General features: G+C 48.7%; 1 protein-coding gene across 1 annotated transcript; it reads right to left on the bottom strand.

The window, feature by feature from the left end:
* Positions 1-399: 399 nt before the first annotated feature.
* On the bottom strand, positions 400-15,738 carry DYNLL2 (dynein light chain LC8-type 2). Its single transcript, XM_055001871.1, has 3 exons — positions 15,474-15,738; positions 8,254-8,392; positions 400-2,337 (listed from the first exon to the last, which is right to left on the bottom strand). Exons 2-3 carry the CDS (start codon positions 8,383-8,385, stop codon positions 2,200-2,202), a joined length of 270 nt encoding a protein of 89 aa, XP_054857846.1. The 5' UTR covers positions 8,386-8,392; positions 15,474-15,738; the 3' UTR covers positions 400-2,199.
* Between the last annotated feature and the right edge of the window lie 774 nt (positions 15,739-16,512).

Raw genomic sequence — 16,512 nt, 5'->3', positions numbered from 1 at the left:
CCTATTTAGTCCTCAACATTCTCCTTTAAGACCAGGAAGGTATGAACAGAAAACAATCCATTTCTTTTGCTTCTGCTTCTTCAGGTGCCGTTTTCAAAGCACTTAGGATCAGTTTGTTTTGGGCAGTGAGGAAGAGAGGAGATGCGTTAGCATGAAGCACTTCTGAGGCTTCTGAAAGGCATCCATTTTACCTGAACGGGGTGATGGAGCAGCCAGGAGTTTAGTTCTGGTTACATGGTGCAAGCTCAGGATTGGTAAACAAGATTCCCCCGGCCCTCATCGACGTTAGCCCAATGCAGGAAAGCAAACTTTTGTCTTAAGAAGTCATGAAACATTTCCCATCCATCAAAGCAAGCCCACAGTGTGCTCCTTTGGAGCATGAAAAACCAAACGAAACCATTCTTAAATGTGTCAACTCCTTTTAATGTTTTCGAAAAATAAGGTTTATTTTGAGCAATTGCAGATAGGGATTTTTTTCTCTTTTCGCACGCTCCATGAAGTGTGAACATATTCACAAGTTAGACTCATGCACGGAAAAAGGAAAGACAGACAGGTATTCTCCTTTTTCGGGTCAACTGGAATTCTTAGGACATAAATAGAGAGCCCTGGTTTAATCTGAGGCACATCACCTTTCCTGACACCCTCCATCAGGTTGGAGACTGAAGTCAACATGAAATACAACAGCTACATCAACCTCTAATTTTATTTTATTTTTTTAACAAGATGGTTTGACTGAGATTTTGTACAAGGTTTGAGGCATATTTGGGATTTTGCAGACACAAGGAGAACTTCTGTCAGAACTAGACAGCTTGGGTCTTCCAAAAGAAATCGGAACCCCTGCCCAAGGCATGACATACAAGCCGACAGATGGAAAGAGTTTCCCGATCTGTGTTCTGGGGTGGTTCTAACTCACAGATGCTATTTCTAGTCCCCACCCATGCCCAGTTTTAGAAAAAAAAAATCTACCTAAGCTCAAATTTATAGGCTCTTGACAGCAGAAGCACCCAATTTCTGCTAAAGCTATCACTGCATTGTGCATTTTGAGGATGAACTCACAGAAAAAAAACAGAGACAGCCAATTCCACACCTTAGCAATAGAACAGAGGTTAAACTATACATTAAGGATGACATCAACGCAGCCTATCAGAGACAGCTTCTCAGTTTTAGAAGCAGGCGTGTTTTCTACGATGGAAGTTTTGCTACTGGCTTGACTGTTTCTGCCGGCTTATGTTAAGGGGGGGTAGGGAGATTTTTGAATTGGCCTCTACCCAACAGTTGTCTCCCCCCCCCCACCACAAAAAAAAAACCACACAGTGCACCTACACGACATCAAGCCACTGATTTTTAACAGATCTTCCCACACAACAGTTGTCGGAAGTAAGCTGCAATAAGGCAATGTTGACTCAAACAGGGATGGAGAGAAAAGAGGCCGATCACAGCAGCCTGGCGTCATGAAAGACACGAGCCTTGTCATCTGCACCACACCCCCCCAAGTGTATTCCCAGTGCAGAGACAAGGCAACTTGCGGGGTATGGACAGGGAGCAAGATTTATCCAAGGCCAATTGAATCTATTTAGAAGACCGAACATGATGACGAAACACCAGCCCAGTTCCAGATTTGTGTTGGGAGACAAGACTTTGGAATGCAAAGCAAATTCAGACTGGAAGCTGCATACAGGCCCTCTCTGGCCCCCCATCCCTTTCACTACCAAGGTGGCTTAGAGCAGGAGCGTCACACAATCTTCAGGGGCCCAATAAAGAAAAACGTGGGTAAATACCTCGGTCTGATTCAACCCCTCGTGAGAACATTTGGTTTTGGTTTGCTTAAGTTCGGCTTCAAGAAACATTAACACCACCAAGAGATGTCTTTGTGGAATTAAAGTTTGTTTTATTTATTCCTTTTCCCACTGAAAGGCCATTGTTGAAGCATTTACAGTTCTCCCTATTGCAAAGGAACAAAAAAAGAAGAAGAAAAAAGCAGTAACCCAGGAAATAATTAGAAAAGAGAGAGACTGCCTTTCGTCCCCCAGGCAACCAAAAGAGAATTTAGGTGTATTACTGCAACATATACACATTAAATATAGTATACAGTCCATGCAGTGGCACAGCCATGGTAGAGGAAGTCTGCGCACTCCCTGCCTTCAGCACACCACAGTCCGGGTCCCTCGCTTGCCGTGTCCCCTCACCGCCACCAGCCTCCTATCCCGATTTGAAGAGGAGGATTGCGACCTGGCCCAAGTAGAAATAGATGAAGTGCTTTGTCTCGTGCGTTACATAGCTGCCAAAATTCCTGCCCACGATGCAGTGCCAAGTGGGATTGTATTTCTTGTCAAATTCCTGAAGAAAACAGAGGGAGGGGAGAAACATGAGGGGCATGCTCACTAACACACAGCAGATCCAAGCTCAGTTGAAATCCTGTATTCCATTTCTGGACCCTCCTGGCCAGTTGGCTGCCCACCACTGGTACTTCATGTGAACATGGAGGTTCTACTCGGCTATCGTGGCTGTCTGTTCCACGGCTGTTCCATTCCCCTACACAGCCAAGAAAATATACACCCCCCCCCCCACACACACACCATTACATTATCATCTTCAATCTCCTCCACAGAACTCAGGACAGCAGACATGGTTCTCACTTTCACCTCACTTGATAGCTACATGGCAGGGGGAGGGAATTTGAACCTGGTTCTGTTCAGTTCTACTCCATCACTACACCATACTACCCACACAAACACACAACCACCACCACCCTCTACTTATACGAACATGCAGGCCATGTAACTCCTCATCCTGGAGGGACCACATCTCTGGGGTAGAGCAGGATCAAAGGAAGTCCAGGACTGTATCCACATGAACCAAGCCAAAGCATGTTTGGGACTTCTAAGGGACATCCAAGTTAACTAGACCTGGTTCACCCCTATCCAACATTTCTTCAGTTGGTCTGCTTTTTGCACCATTAAGTTTAGGTTACTAATGATTTTGTTTAACACTGGCTTGGCTCAGACATAATGCAAAACCATTAACTGTTCATCTTTCAACATCAGGATGCTGGTCAGGTCTCCACACCACTCAAACCATGCTCATCTTCACAAATGCTAATTCCATGCCTTCACTCTGTAGCCTAGACTGGAGGTACCATAGAACACACCAGGAAGCCACCATAGGCAACATGCAGAACTATGGTTTTAAGACCAACTATGCCTGCAGGGATCTGATGAAGAGAGCTGTGGTTCTTGAAAGTGTATGCTTTCTGACTAAGAGAGCTGTGGTTCTTGAAAGCTTATGCTACAATAAAGTTGATTAGTCTTAAAGGTGCTACTGGACTTTTTACTATTTTGCAACTACAGACTAACACGTTAACTCCTCTGGATCTATGATGTCAGTCAACTTCAGAGCTTGGTTTGATGGCCCCTAACCAACCTCAGAAAGATGACCGGCCTGCATTCAGATAACCATACTACTTGCAATTAGTTTTAACTAACACACGGTTGTGCACAAGCCGAGTGATAGTCTAATTTGAAAAAAGTCTTTGTTTTACGAGCAGCTGTTTTTATAGCTTTATAAACTGCCTTGAATACCAGCCTTGGTAGAGAGGTGGAGTATAACAGCTACTGAATAAATCCATAAAAACTGTTCACTGCCTCGAAAGCCTGGTGAGGGGTAGTATGTAAGTACAGGGCTTGCTCTCAAAGAAAGCGTTCTCCCTGCCTGTTTCAGCGCAAGAGTGCATTCCCCCCACCCCCTGCCGCTACACTCAGCAAAGGTACCTCAGAAAAGACTGCAGTAGGTGCTGCTTTGAAATTCTCATGAGTAAATAGTTCAGACGCGAGGGTGAAGGCCTCTTGTGAGAGTTATGCTGGAAGAGCAGGACAGGGAGGTTTACAAGCATGCGCATGTGCAGACGCAGCCTTGTTCCCCACACATACTTTTATGAGTCAATCGCTTGCCCCTACTTTTGGTACTCCATCCTTCTCTAAGCAAAAATGCAGACGTATGCCGGACAGAGAGAAGAACCCCAGATTTCCTTCTGCTTGGGATTGGCTAACTTACTGATCTGGTCCCATGATGCACCCACACACTCTCTGGCCCACAACAAGCCTCTACCAATGCCACAGTGTACCAAGACTGTGAGGACAAGACCACTTCCTAACGCTGCTTCAAGGGCCAGCAGCACGTCAACAGAACTGAGGGGACACACCTCAGGGGTAGACCACCACCTCTGCAGGCGGCAGGTTTTCCTGGCATCTCCAGGCAGCAGGCCTCAGGAAAGACCTTTCACTGCCAATCAAAGGAGACGAGACTGATGGACCAATGGCCTGAGCCAGGTTTACATGTCTGACTCCCGCAATGCTCAGGGGGTGTTGCAAAGTAAGAGAGTGGGCTAGCTTCACTATGCCATGATGAAGTTTTCAACTGGGGAACACTGCATTTTTCGAAGAGCTGGGGAAATTAAGGCAATCTTTTGGGATCAAGAGCATCGAGCACGCCAGGGCTCATTTCGAGGGGGAACGTGCAGGAACGCAGTTCCGGCAGTTCCCTAAGGAGGTCACATGTCGGGGCTCCCTGCCCACCTGACTCTCGGCCATTTGGGCCCGTTTCAGCCTGGATCGGGCCTCTGACAGGTGGTGGATCAATCTCCCACTCAACAGCGGCTCGATCCTGACCATTTTGTGCCCCTTTTCGCCATTTTGGGCCCAATTTCGGCCCTGAGTGGCCCGGACTGGGTCCAAAACAGCCAGAATAGGTGATGTCGGGGGGTGTGGCATATGCAATTCAGTTATACTCATGACACACTTCTGGCAATGGCAAGAGGTGTGGCATATGCTAATGAGTTATGCTAATGAGTTCCTCCAGCTCTTTTTCTACGAAATGACCCCTGGAGCACGCAAATGTCCGTAGGCTTCCTTTACTTGCAGACAGTTTATACTTCAGAAGTCAGCCATCAAGTTGTGCTGAATATGCCGTTAAAAAACTCTCCTCCCTGAATAAATATTCATGTTGCGCTGGTGCTGTTTAGCACCTTTCAGGTAAGGGAGGAGTAATCCCGCTTTCCGCAAGCACGGCTGTTACGGACCACGTCACCTTGTCCTTTGTGCTGGTTTTCAGAGTCTAATGAATAGAGTGGGATGAAGCCTGGAAAGTGCATCCAGAGTTTCTCGTAGAAATAGAAAAAGACCAACATCACAAAATGGGACCTTGCCAGTATTCAAAGGAAAACCACCCCTGGCTATTATTGTTTATAGAGGAAGAGCGGCAGCATGCTATCTCTAACTAAATCCTTGGCACTATAAGATTAGAGTGAGTATGCACAAAAAAAGAAGGGCTCAGTGTTTACAGAGGATGCACGGACCCCCAAGAGTCCACAGGCCCCAATTTGATCAATAGTGGAAGCGGCGTCATTAGCACTGTGCCACGATGCATTTTCAATATACACACCCTATAGTCAATGAGTTTCCCTAAAGCTCTGTTGCTGGATGCCGTGGGCACCTGCCTTGCAGAACTGAGAATGGAAGAAAACTAAGAAATGCCAGCAACCTCAGCATTGCCATCCTCTAGAAATACTAAAGCTTTAAAATTCTTGCCCGTGAGGAGCACTTTGTTAGCATGGAAAACGGCCTGAGTCAACCCTCAGTTGGGAGGGAAACCAGCACTTCTTTCCCAGGGCCAGAATTAAGATGACGGTGACTAGATGCTGGAAGCCAAAAATCTGGCTGGCAATTCCAGATCAATAGGCTATTCCTCTCCTCTACAGCAGCCGGCCGCCTTCACTGGTCCTCTGCTGACTCCCCCACCAGCTTGTTTACCTTCTCATCTCCTGTGTTCCTCAAGCACTCTTGCAGGATGTTAGTTTTATTGCATTGAGTTTCATGACCAACGTAAACTGCACAGCAGCACAGAGAGGAGCACCAGGCACAAACTAGTCTCATCCCTGTCTGGCTTCAGTGCGGCTGCTGAATTAGCCACCCTCCCAGCCATACCCTCAGACTTTGCTGGGCCCTGGGATGAAACCTGGGGACGTTTGGCTGCCCTACCTGCTCCTAGGCTCAGAGGAGCACAGCCAAACTGAGCCATACGGCCCTGGCCAAGCTTTTCTGGGACAATCAGGCAGAGGAACCATGGCTGGCAGAGGATTCACAGCAACCACCACTGCAAGATCTGTTTGTGCACCCACACTTTTGAACAAAATAATATTTGATTTATACACCACCCTTCAGGGCAACTTAACACTCTTTCAGAGAAATTTACAAAGTGTGTTGTTATTATCCTCACAGCAATCATCCTGTGGGATGAATGGGACTGAGAGAGCTGTGACTGACCCAAGGTCCCCCAGCTGGCTTCAAGTGGAGGAGTGGGGAATCAAACCTGGCTCTCCAGATTAGAGTCCTGCTGCTCTTAACCACTACACCAAACTGATTCCAAGCCCTTGGAGAAGATGCTAGATGGCCCTAAGTCACAACAGCTAAAGTGGAACCTCTGGACTCAAAGCGTTACCAGTTGTGTGGAGTTGTGCCATTGTCCTCCTTGGGGTTTTGTTAAGAGAATTTTGGGATAGCTCCTCTATACAATTGATCAGGGCTGCTCAAAGTCTTTGAGAAAATTCTTCTTTACACCCTATGTTTTGTATTTTCTATTCTTGCAGTAATTATCATGATATTGTACTATGGTGGCCCTGAAAAGGGCACAGTGAGTTACTTCCACTGTATGCTGAAAGTTAAAACTTTTTTATACCTGGAGATATTCAGTCCCAGTCCTGAGGATTCTTTACCAGTTATGTTTTGAAATTACTGATGCCAGCCAGAAATGTGATTCTTACTATAGTCTTTTAATTGCTGGCTGTCAATCTCCACTGGCCAGAAGATACTATACTTTGACTTGCTTGTTTACAAAAACCATTTGAGATCTTAAGGTATAAAATGCAGGTGACCTTTTTCTTTGCATTCAGATACCAAATCCTGATTGCATTGAGGCTTATTGCAAATAAACCTTTTTAACAGGATTCCCAAGTTCCATGCCTTGAGTTGTTTTCTCAGACTATTCCCCATCAGGTTTCCTGCTGTTGGAAAAAGGATGCCGGACTAGGAGGTGACCTTTCGGTCTGATCCAGCAGGGCTGTTCTTACATTGTTCTCAATACACAATTTCACACACTACCAGGGTGAGGAATAAGTGGAGGAGAAAGAGGAGAGTCAGCCATGGCTTGTGTGGAATACATTTCTATCAATTTCACCTTTATTTTTTTGGAATACTTTTCTTTGAAAGTTGAATTTGTATTTCTGTACGAAAATATTTATTGTGAAAGATGACTGAGTATCATTGCATACTTTTGTGATATGCCTTTGGGCATTAGCACTTTTTGATGTAAGACTGACTGCCTCATTTGGATGAATGTTACTATCAATGTACTGTATTATTGGTGCAATATTAATAGGCATTTGCACTCTATTGAATGAAGGTTCTTTGGTTGTACATTTATTATTTAAAATAAGTGGTTGGTTTCATTTGACCTGTTAATAAAAATATTTTGATATTAAGTCTTGTTTTGCTCCTAGGCTTACTTAGGATAGAACTGAAGTCTTTTGATGTATTTTTTGATGTTTTTGTCTTAGTTTTCACGGCTTTTCTCTCCTTGGATAGCTTAGAAGTGAAGCAGAATGGCCCCAATTCACTCCTCTGCAGCCCCAATTAGAGGGCCTCCAGTGTTGGGACTTTCCTTCTCACGACGGAAGAGAGCTGCTACCAGCTAGCAACAGTACTAAGCAACATAGGCCACTGGCCTGATTCACTAAGAGGCACAGCGCTTCCTTTCCAAGGAAGGAGCAGTCGCTCTGCAGGTGAAGGACCTGCTCGGCATTTAGAAGGTCCCAGCCACACCCATCACTGGTGAAGATTGGGAATCAAGCCAGTCAGAGGCTCCAGAAAGCCACCACAGGCAATGCCTATTACCTTTGCGTACCCAGTGAGAGTACAGTGTAGTGGTTAGAGCCCTGCACTGGGGCCTGGGAGACCCAGGTTCAAATCCCCCCACTCTGCCATGGCCAGTCAACTCTCTTGACCTAGCCTACCTCACAAGGATGCTGCGAAGATAAAGTGGAGGGAGGGGGAACAGGGACGTAAGCTGTTTTGGGTCCTCGTTGGTGAGAAAAGCAGGGCGCGTGAAAACAAAGGAAGCCTAGCCAGCCATTACCGGCGACAGCACACTGGACTCTGTGTCAGGTCCTGTTCCCTGGCACACCTATAGCGACTCCAACAATACCTTTTTAATGTATGCTGCAATGTCCTTCTCGATGTTGTACTTCTCCATGGCCTGCGTGGCGCAGTCGACAGCATCCTGCTGCATATCCTCAGACATGTCCGCATTCTTGATCACGGCCTTTCTGTCAGACATGATGGACCTGCGGGAGAGAGACCAGATGAAGGCCAAGGGAGCAGCAGCCGAGCTCCAGGAGGCGCAACCACAGCGTCCTGCTGCTATGTAGTCTGGCTGCCTGGCTACAAGTCTACCTGACCACTACAGTTATCTCCCTAGGTCCTGCTTCAGGTGTCCTCACCTGAACACAGAGGGGTGGTGACCCAAGGAAGGGCCTTCTCAGTCATAGCACCAACAGTATGGAACTTTGTCCCCCAGAGATATTTCTCTATCACGGTCTTCTGCCAGCGGGTGAAGACTTGCCTGGCATCCCTTCAATAATCCCTCCCTCCTGCCCTTTTAAAATCTGTGTATGTATAATATGTATTTTAGCTTTATTTTTAACTCTGTTTTATGATGCATTTTCATACTATTCTGTTCTTAGTTATTAACTGCCTTGATGACCCATTGAACACAATGATGGGATATAAACTTTGTAAATAAATAGATAAAAATAAATGTAAATATTGTGCTCTGAGATAGCGGAAAACTGGGCCGTTACCCTGCTGGTGTGATTTCTGGCTATCATCGTCTGCACATTTGTGTGTGAATAAATCCCAGCAAACTCAACAGGGACTGCTTCCAAGTACACCAAACTGAGCTGCCCACATCCTTCTGCTTACAGCACTCTGACAAAAGAAGCCCACAGGAGTTACTAGACCACAAGAAAGTGTTTATCGGAGCAGCCACACACAAATAAACTTGCTGCTTCCAAAACCTGTACAAGGATCTCCTGCCTAACAGATATGGAACCCTGTGACACTGAGAGATCTCTGTCTTTTGGTGCTACACCTCTGAAGATGCCAGCCACAGCTGCTGGCGAAACGTCAGGAACTACAATGCCAAGACCACGGCAATACAGCCCGGAAAACCCACAACAACCATCGTTCTCCGGCCGTGAAAGCCTTCGACAATACATGGAACCCCAAGTTTAACAGTTCGCTTATACTGGTTGGCCAGGTACTTGACTACACCCACTTACCCACTCACAGCTTTTGCAGGCAGGGTGAGAAATGGGAAGTTTATCAAGTGGGCCTCCATATCAGGCCATGGAGAAGGTGAGTCACAAGATGTGCAGGCTTCACCCATCAATGGCAAAGCAGACTACCGGGCAAGCACGAGAAAGCCCCGTTTCCTTTCTGGACCTTCTGTCCATGCTAAAGGTCTTTCAGAAGGGGGAAGATGATTGGCTGCAAGCCCTAAAAGCTCCGTAGCCCAGCGGGGACTTGAAGCCTGGCCTTCCCCGTTCCTAGTCCAACACACTAGCCATTACCCTATGGCCATGCGTGCACACATGCACTTCTCCTTACAGCACCTTAAAAGCCAGACAGATGATGGCAAAAGCACTCTATGAATTCTACGTGCTGCACTTCAGTGGCTCTCCTTTGGGAAGAAATCCAGGATACATATTTTCTAAACAAATAAATGAGAGCCTGCATGGCCAGAAGCACTGCCTTTGGCTGGAAGATTATACTATACGCCTGACATAACAGCTCTGTTCATACGTTACAATGAATGCATGTACAATCTGTGTATTGTACCCACTTGATTTTTCTTTATATGTGCACTGAGTAATTTTCTTGTTCCGTTTAATACAGGGTTAGCTGAATATGTGATTTAAACCCCACCGTATCCATGAGTAGGTCTCTGGTTTCAATTGTAAAGTTAATGTAAGTTGGATCCTTTTATAAACAAACAGATGTACTAGAAAGAGTGAAGGGGAGGAAACAATCCTCTGGAGAAGCCTGAAGGCCCAGCATTCCACACCCCGGCGAGCAGCACTGCACTACAGAGCACTGATGAAATCAAGAGCCAGTCAATTACCCCAGTCCAACTCCCAACCAGTGTGTATAGTGGTTAGTGTTGGACTAGAACCTGGGAGATGCAGGTTCAAATCCCCACTTTGCCACGGGAGTTTGCAGGGTAACTGGGCCAGTCACACTCTCTCAGCCTAACTTTCCGCTTATGGTTGCAAAGAGAACAAATGGAGAAGAGAAAAAGCAGGATATAAATGAAGAATAAGAGTATGCCCAGGTGAGCCTGATCTCTCAGAAGCTAAGCAGGGTCAGCCTTGGTCAGTAATTGGATGGGAGACCTCCAATGAACACTAGGCAGGCAATGGCAAACCACCTCTGCTAGACTCTTTCCATGAAAACCACACCGGGGTCAGCTATGACTTGAGGGCAATCTCCACCTCCACCAAGGGCACGAAGTATATAATGAAGATATAAACGAAGTAAATAATTTTTTTTTAAACCAAAACAGCTTAGCATTGCCAGCTCTGCAGTTTGTGACATGGACAGTTTCAGCATTAGCTAGAATTAGGCCAAATCTGTATGATCAACAAAATCAAGTGGCAACAGTCCATCTGAGCTGTACCATTTCAAACTACCTGCCGGGCTTTAGAAGTCACCTAATTGGGGTGGAGGAAGCCCTACACATTAAAAAGTGTGCTTAGGAGAAGATTCAGCCAAACCATCTCCCTAACACATATAGAAACCTCACGTAACAAGAGGGTAAATTTAAATATGAAACTTGTTACTTGCTGTTTTTTGTTGTGGCACAGCCCGGCCAAACCTTTACTACCATGTTTTTTTAAACTGCAAAATCAGGCCTTTGTTTCATCCAACAATTCTACCGATATGCTTCTTCTGCTTAGTCTTTTAAAGGGTCTACTTGGAACAGCATTTTTCTTTATCCCTTTCTTATCTGCCAACACAAGGCCTCCAATACACAACACTGACATTTCATCCCACCTTCTTTTAAGGGCTTAGAAGCAGCTTCTGGGTGCAGGATCTCTCCCACCCTTGTCAAGAATTGCAGTTCCAGAAAGCTTTGTTGCCCACACTTACTCATGCAGACAAACACCCACCTCCGTAACTTGGCCACGCACGAGCTTGTTCATAGACTATGGTTCAGTGGCATAAATAGCCTTTTTACACATGAATATCTGCTTCTCTCTGCCTCCACTCAACAGCCTCAGCCAGAGACACTGCAGGGCAGCGAGGGATCTGGTCAACGGCTTCAGTTGCTGCAAAGAAGCCACAAGATCTCTCCAGGCACATCCCTCTTGTAAGACAACATAAATCACCCAGCCAGCTCCCTTGCAAATGGTAACGGTGCCAATGGGGCTAGAGATTACAACAGGGAATTCTCAGCACAATGACCAGCACTTTCTTGTGAAGGGCAGGAAGGGGATACACGCTACAGCATTTAAATGAAGCTTGCAGATTATGCAGCTAGCAGCTTACATGCCGCCTGCTCCCGATATATCGAAACCCAGCAACCTCCTTCCAATTTAAAATCCATATGCTTGTGTAACCCTTTTGAAGACCTCTGTGCATATCTGCACAGTGGAATCCTTACAATAGCCATCTAAAGTTGGCCGGTATCATTCTGCAGATCAGAGGCTCATTTGGCAGATACCGGAGGGATAAATTCTCCCTTATTTTAACCCCAGTTCTAGGGAATTTAACAATCACCCACTAAACCAAACAGCACTGAATTCTCTAGACAACTGTTCCTATCAATCATGGCCAAGCCAGTTTAACATACCACCAAATGGACTGGGCCTGGAAGATCTCCTCCTTCCCAATCTGGATCTTTGGAGTTTCTCTTCCCAAGTCCCAAACTAGCCAATTCTAATGAGCTGGTGTTTGCAAGACAAAATTGAAGACATGCCTGGTTGTACTGAAGTCACCCTTATGCGGTCCAGTGTCCACTAATCCACAGGTCAGTGGAGCTGGAAACAAGCTCCCCCCCTACTAAAAATACTCCCCCCCCTTTTTTAAATGGAAGAATCACTGGGCGATCTTGAATTATCAAGGTTGCATGAATAGGGTAGCTGCTTAATCTTTAGTTTGGGGGCTTTGAATGGGGTTTATCCAAACCCACCATCACGCCCACTGGAGCCCAGGGCAGACCATGCCCTAACCAGCCCACATCAATGAAAAGGCTTTTTTCTTTCAAAAAGGAAGAAAAGTTGCACATCATAAGCAATTTCCATCTCTTGGCAAGGTCTCAAGGGATTTGAAGGAATCGCTTTGTTATAGCAATTAAAGGCCGCTATCCCAGAGAAGGGAAAGAACCAGTTACATAATAGTACTGGCCAAGGTTACAATTATGCTTTTTTCCTGCCGCTGAAGGGCTGACCCCATGAGGGTTTTTGGGGGGGGGGTTGTTGTCAATGCAATTTTAAGGGCTGCTATGCATTTATCGTCTAGGTGGAATGGACAATGGGACTTCTACATCAGTCACTGTTTATACATATATATACATAATTTTTTTCATGAAGCTGCCTAGCCTTCTAGATGCAGAAATCCAATTTTCTCCTTCCAGAGTAAGTTCAAACACAGAGGCAGCAAGCTTTCCTCTGCCACCAATTCACTGGACGGTTCTGGGCCAAGACCTGCTTCTCCCCACCTCAAAGAAGCCTCGCTGGGCTAGCATAACAGATCGGTGTGCTTATAGAGGTTAGAGTATCAGATTAGGATCTGGGAGACGCAGGTTCAAATCCTTGCCATGTGGTGCAAAATCACTGGGTGGCCATGGGCCAGTCACATATCAGCCTCTCAGGGCTGTTTGAGTATAAACAAAGAGAAGGGGAGGCTGCTGTAAACCACTTCATGTCTTCATTCAGGAGAAAAGTGAGATATAAATAAGGAAGGACTCTGCCCTGGATAGCCCAGGTGAGCCCAACCTCATCAGAAACTAAGCAGGGTCAGCGATTGGATGGGAGACCCCCAACGAAGACCAGCCTTGCAGGGGCAGACCACGGCAAACCACCTCTGCTAGTCTCTTGCCATGAAAACCCCACCAGGGATCACTATAAGTCAACTATGACTTGAGGGCAAGATTTCACTTAGCCCTAACCTGGATAGCCAAGGAGAGTCAGATCTCGTCAGATCTCAGAATCTAAGCAGGGTTGGCCTTGACCAGTAATCCGATAGGAGACTTCCAACGAAGACCAGGGGTCACCAACCATGTCAGCTATGACTTGACAGCACTCTCCCCTGCCAAATGAGGGCTCACACAGCATCCCACGTGTTCGGCTTTTGCATAGACAGCACGGTGGTTTGCAACATTCTGTCATACTGTAGAGTGACCAAGAAACAGGGCCCAAGGTGGAGCTCAGTATATGAAGGGGCGAAGCCAGGTAGCAGGGACTGGGCACACCCCTTTCCCGTGCAAGCAATTGATTCGTATTGGGGAAAACATGGCACCAGAGAGAAAGGGACGGTGGTCCCCCTACAACTTCTCACTAACACACTGCAAAGTCGAAGGAATCAGACACTAAATATGCCAATTCCACCCCCCACCCCCACCTTAGGGCTAAAAGTCAGGGAAGGGAGGGGATGTCCCTTTCGTTAGAGGTCTATTGACTGTATAAATACAGCTAACACCCATTGTCCTTCCTGTGGCACTTCAGAGTAGCTAGGACAGAGCTCTCCCTTACCCTACTACAGGCCTCAACTTCCCTAGTCCTCAAGTTGGTTCAATAAATGTGTAGTAAGTAGCATAAGCTTTCGAGAACCACAGTTCTCTCCATCAGATGCATCTAATGAAGAGAGCTGGAGTTCTCAAAAGTTTATGCTACAATAAAGTTGGCTAGTCTTAAAAGGTGCTACTAGACTCTACTATTTTACAACTACAGACTAACATGGCTAACTCCACACACACACACACAGCCCCCAGGCCTCGGGTGCAATGAGGGGAAGAGTCTCTCTGTAAGCCATTCCTTGATAGGTGTTCACCAAAGGAGTTTTCCACTGGGGGGGGGGATGAACCCCACCCAGTTCCTTGCAATATACAAGCCCCCCCATCCACACACAAACACACCATGTCTTGCAACCAGTAGTAGCACATGCCCGTCACTATAAGCCAGTGAATGGGGAAGCACCTGGAAAGACAGGCCTGGGCTTCTGCAGCTGGGCACCAGCCTCTTCCTCAAGAAACCCCCCAAAAGGTCCCCAGAGAAGCAGCTTTACAGCCAGCCAGACACTTTCTACTTACAAAAGGGTGTGTGTGTGTGTGTGTGTTAAATCTTCCTCTCTCAGCTGGTGGTGGGCTGCCTTCCTCGGGCTGAGCCTCTGCCCGACAGCTGGCATCCCAGACAAGCCTGGCCCTGAAGATGCAGCTCTTCCACTCTGCCTCCTGGCCCAGGAGAAGGCACAAAGCCCACACGCATGTGGGGCCTTCTGCACAGTCAACAGAGCTAGCACGATCCTTCTGAGTCACTGGGTGTGTGTGTGTGGGGGGGAGGTAGTTGTGAATTTCCTGCACAGTGCAGGGGGTTGGACTAGATGACCCTGGAAGTCCCTTCCAACCCTGTGATTCTAGGATTCTAGCAGCCCCCCCCCCCCTTTGCGGGCCACCAGCAGCTCCACCTGCAGGTCCGAGGCAGGCAGGCCGGCCGGCCTCTCGCCAAAGGAGGCCTCTGGCGATGCTGGGCGCCCGTGCAAGCGCCGCTCCAGAAGGCTCCACGCTCAGTCCCCGGCGCAGGTTCACCGGCTGGAGCCAGGCCAGGCCAGGCAGCGCCGAGACGGGGAGGGAGGGAGAGAGCCGGGCATCCCTCCGTGCAGACGCGGGCCCGCCTGCCCAGGCTCCAGCCGGCTCCCGGAAAGAGTTTCCGGGGGGGGGGGGCTCCTCTCCAACTCCGGGAAAGCGGGAAGCGGCCTGCCCGCCCCCCAAGCCGCCGCCGCCGGGGGAGCTGAGGCGTGCCCTTGGGCCCGAGTGGGGAGGGGGCATGAAGCCCCCCGAACGCCGGCCGGGCTGCACCGCCCAACCTAGAGGCGGGCGGCACTCCCTCCGGTGCTGCAGAGGGGAGGCTCGAAGCCAAAGCCAGGAGGACGGGCTGGGGCGGGGGGAGAAGCCAGCGCCGAGCGAGCGAAAGGGAGCACCAGAACCCCCCTCCCAGGACGGGTCGCGGCCCCTCCGGCGAGCTCCGGGACGGCGCCGGTCCGGAGAGGCGTGGACGCCGAGGCGGCGCGACTCTCCCGCTCCCCGCCCGCCGGTCCCCGCTGACTCCATGCATGGGGGGGGGGCGCTCCAGAGGGGCCCCGCCTCACCTTCACAGTGCTGGGCAAAGCCTCCCGTCGACGAAGCAAAGGATCCGGCCCCCGAAGGTTGCGCGGCGTCGAGCCCCCGCGGCGCGCCCCGTCTCTCGCCTCCTCCCGCTGCAGAAGCGCCGGGCGGCTGGGCTGGGCTGGCGGCCGCTTACTCAGCGCAGCAAAGGCAGTCGCAGCAGCAGCGCCGGCGCCCTCCGCTCCGTCCCGCTCGGCTCGGCTGTCCTCCCCGGCGCGCCTGCTCTGGCTGCTGGCGGGCTGCCCTGGTCCTCCCCCCGGGCCCCTCGGCTCAAATACGCGCCCCTCCCCTTGCAGTGGCTCAGCCGCGCCGCGCCCCATTGGCTGCCGCAGAGCCTCGGCCCACAGCGCCGCGCGTTCTCCTCTCGCTGTTCTCGGCCTACATCTTGTTTCGTCCCATAATGCCGCGAGGAAATTGCAGAACCAATTTGGGGAGGGGGGGGGCGCAGAGGAGTAAGAGGTGGGGTTTTTTTTAAAGGGTCCAAACAATGAAGTAAATAGATCAAAAGAGGTGGAGGAGAGAAGGGGGGGGGGCTTGGTTGGCCTCTCCCCGGGGAAGGATTTGAGCATCCCAGGTCGCAGCGCAACAGGTGCAGTTTCCTCCCGTCGCTGTGTCACCCCGAGGTGCATCTGTTGCACTGCTGCCTTTCTTGCTAAGAGCACAGGAGCCCTGGCAGGGAAAAAGAAAACAAGAGAGTTGATAGATCAAGATGGGTCGCCGGGTTCGTCTGTCTGTAGCAGCAGAAAAAAGCAAGAGTCCAGTAGCACCTAGAAGACTTGACAGCATTTGTGGTAGGGATGAGTTTTCATATGTCACAGCTCACTTCGTCAGATACAGCTAGAATGTGCGTCCATCTGTCCTTGGATCTGAAGAAGTGAACTGTGACTCACCAAAGCTCATACCCTACCCCAAAAAGAGTTGATAGGCTCTGATCGACCCTACGGATCGTCTCTCAGTTGCTCCCCATAAAATGTTGTTTGACTGGAGGTGATGGAAGGCTGCTTGGAACAAAAATAATTTTAA

The sequence above is a fragment of the Eublepharis macularius genome, chromosome 17, assembly GCF_028583425.1.
Source record: "Eublepharis macularius isolate TG4126 chromosome 17, MPM_Emac_v1.0, whole genome shotgun sequence".
Classification (NCBI taxonomy): Eukaryota; Metazoa; Chordata; class Lepidosauria; order Squamata; family Eublepharidae; genus Eublepharis; species Eublepharis macularius.
This window is presented reverse-complemented; position numbering and strand designations above follow the sequence as displayed.

Coding starts and splice junctions, on each gene's coding strand:
- DYNLL2 (XM_055001871.1), bottom strand. CDS start 8,385: ATGTCTGACAGAAAGGCCGTGATCAAGAATGCGGACATGTCTGAGGAT. Junction 2,338..8,253: donor TTGCAGCATACATTAAAAAG/GTATTGTTGGAG, acceptor TGTTTTCTTCAG/GAATTTGACAAGAAATACAA.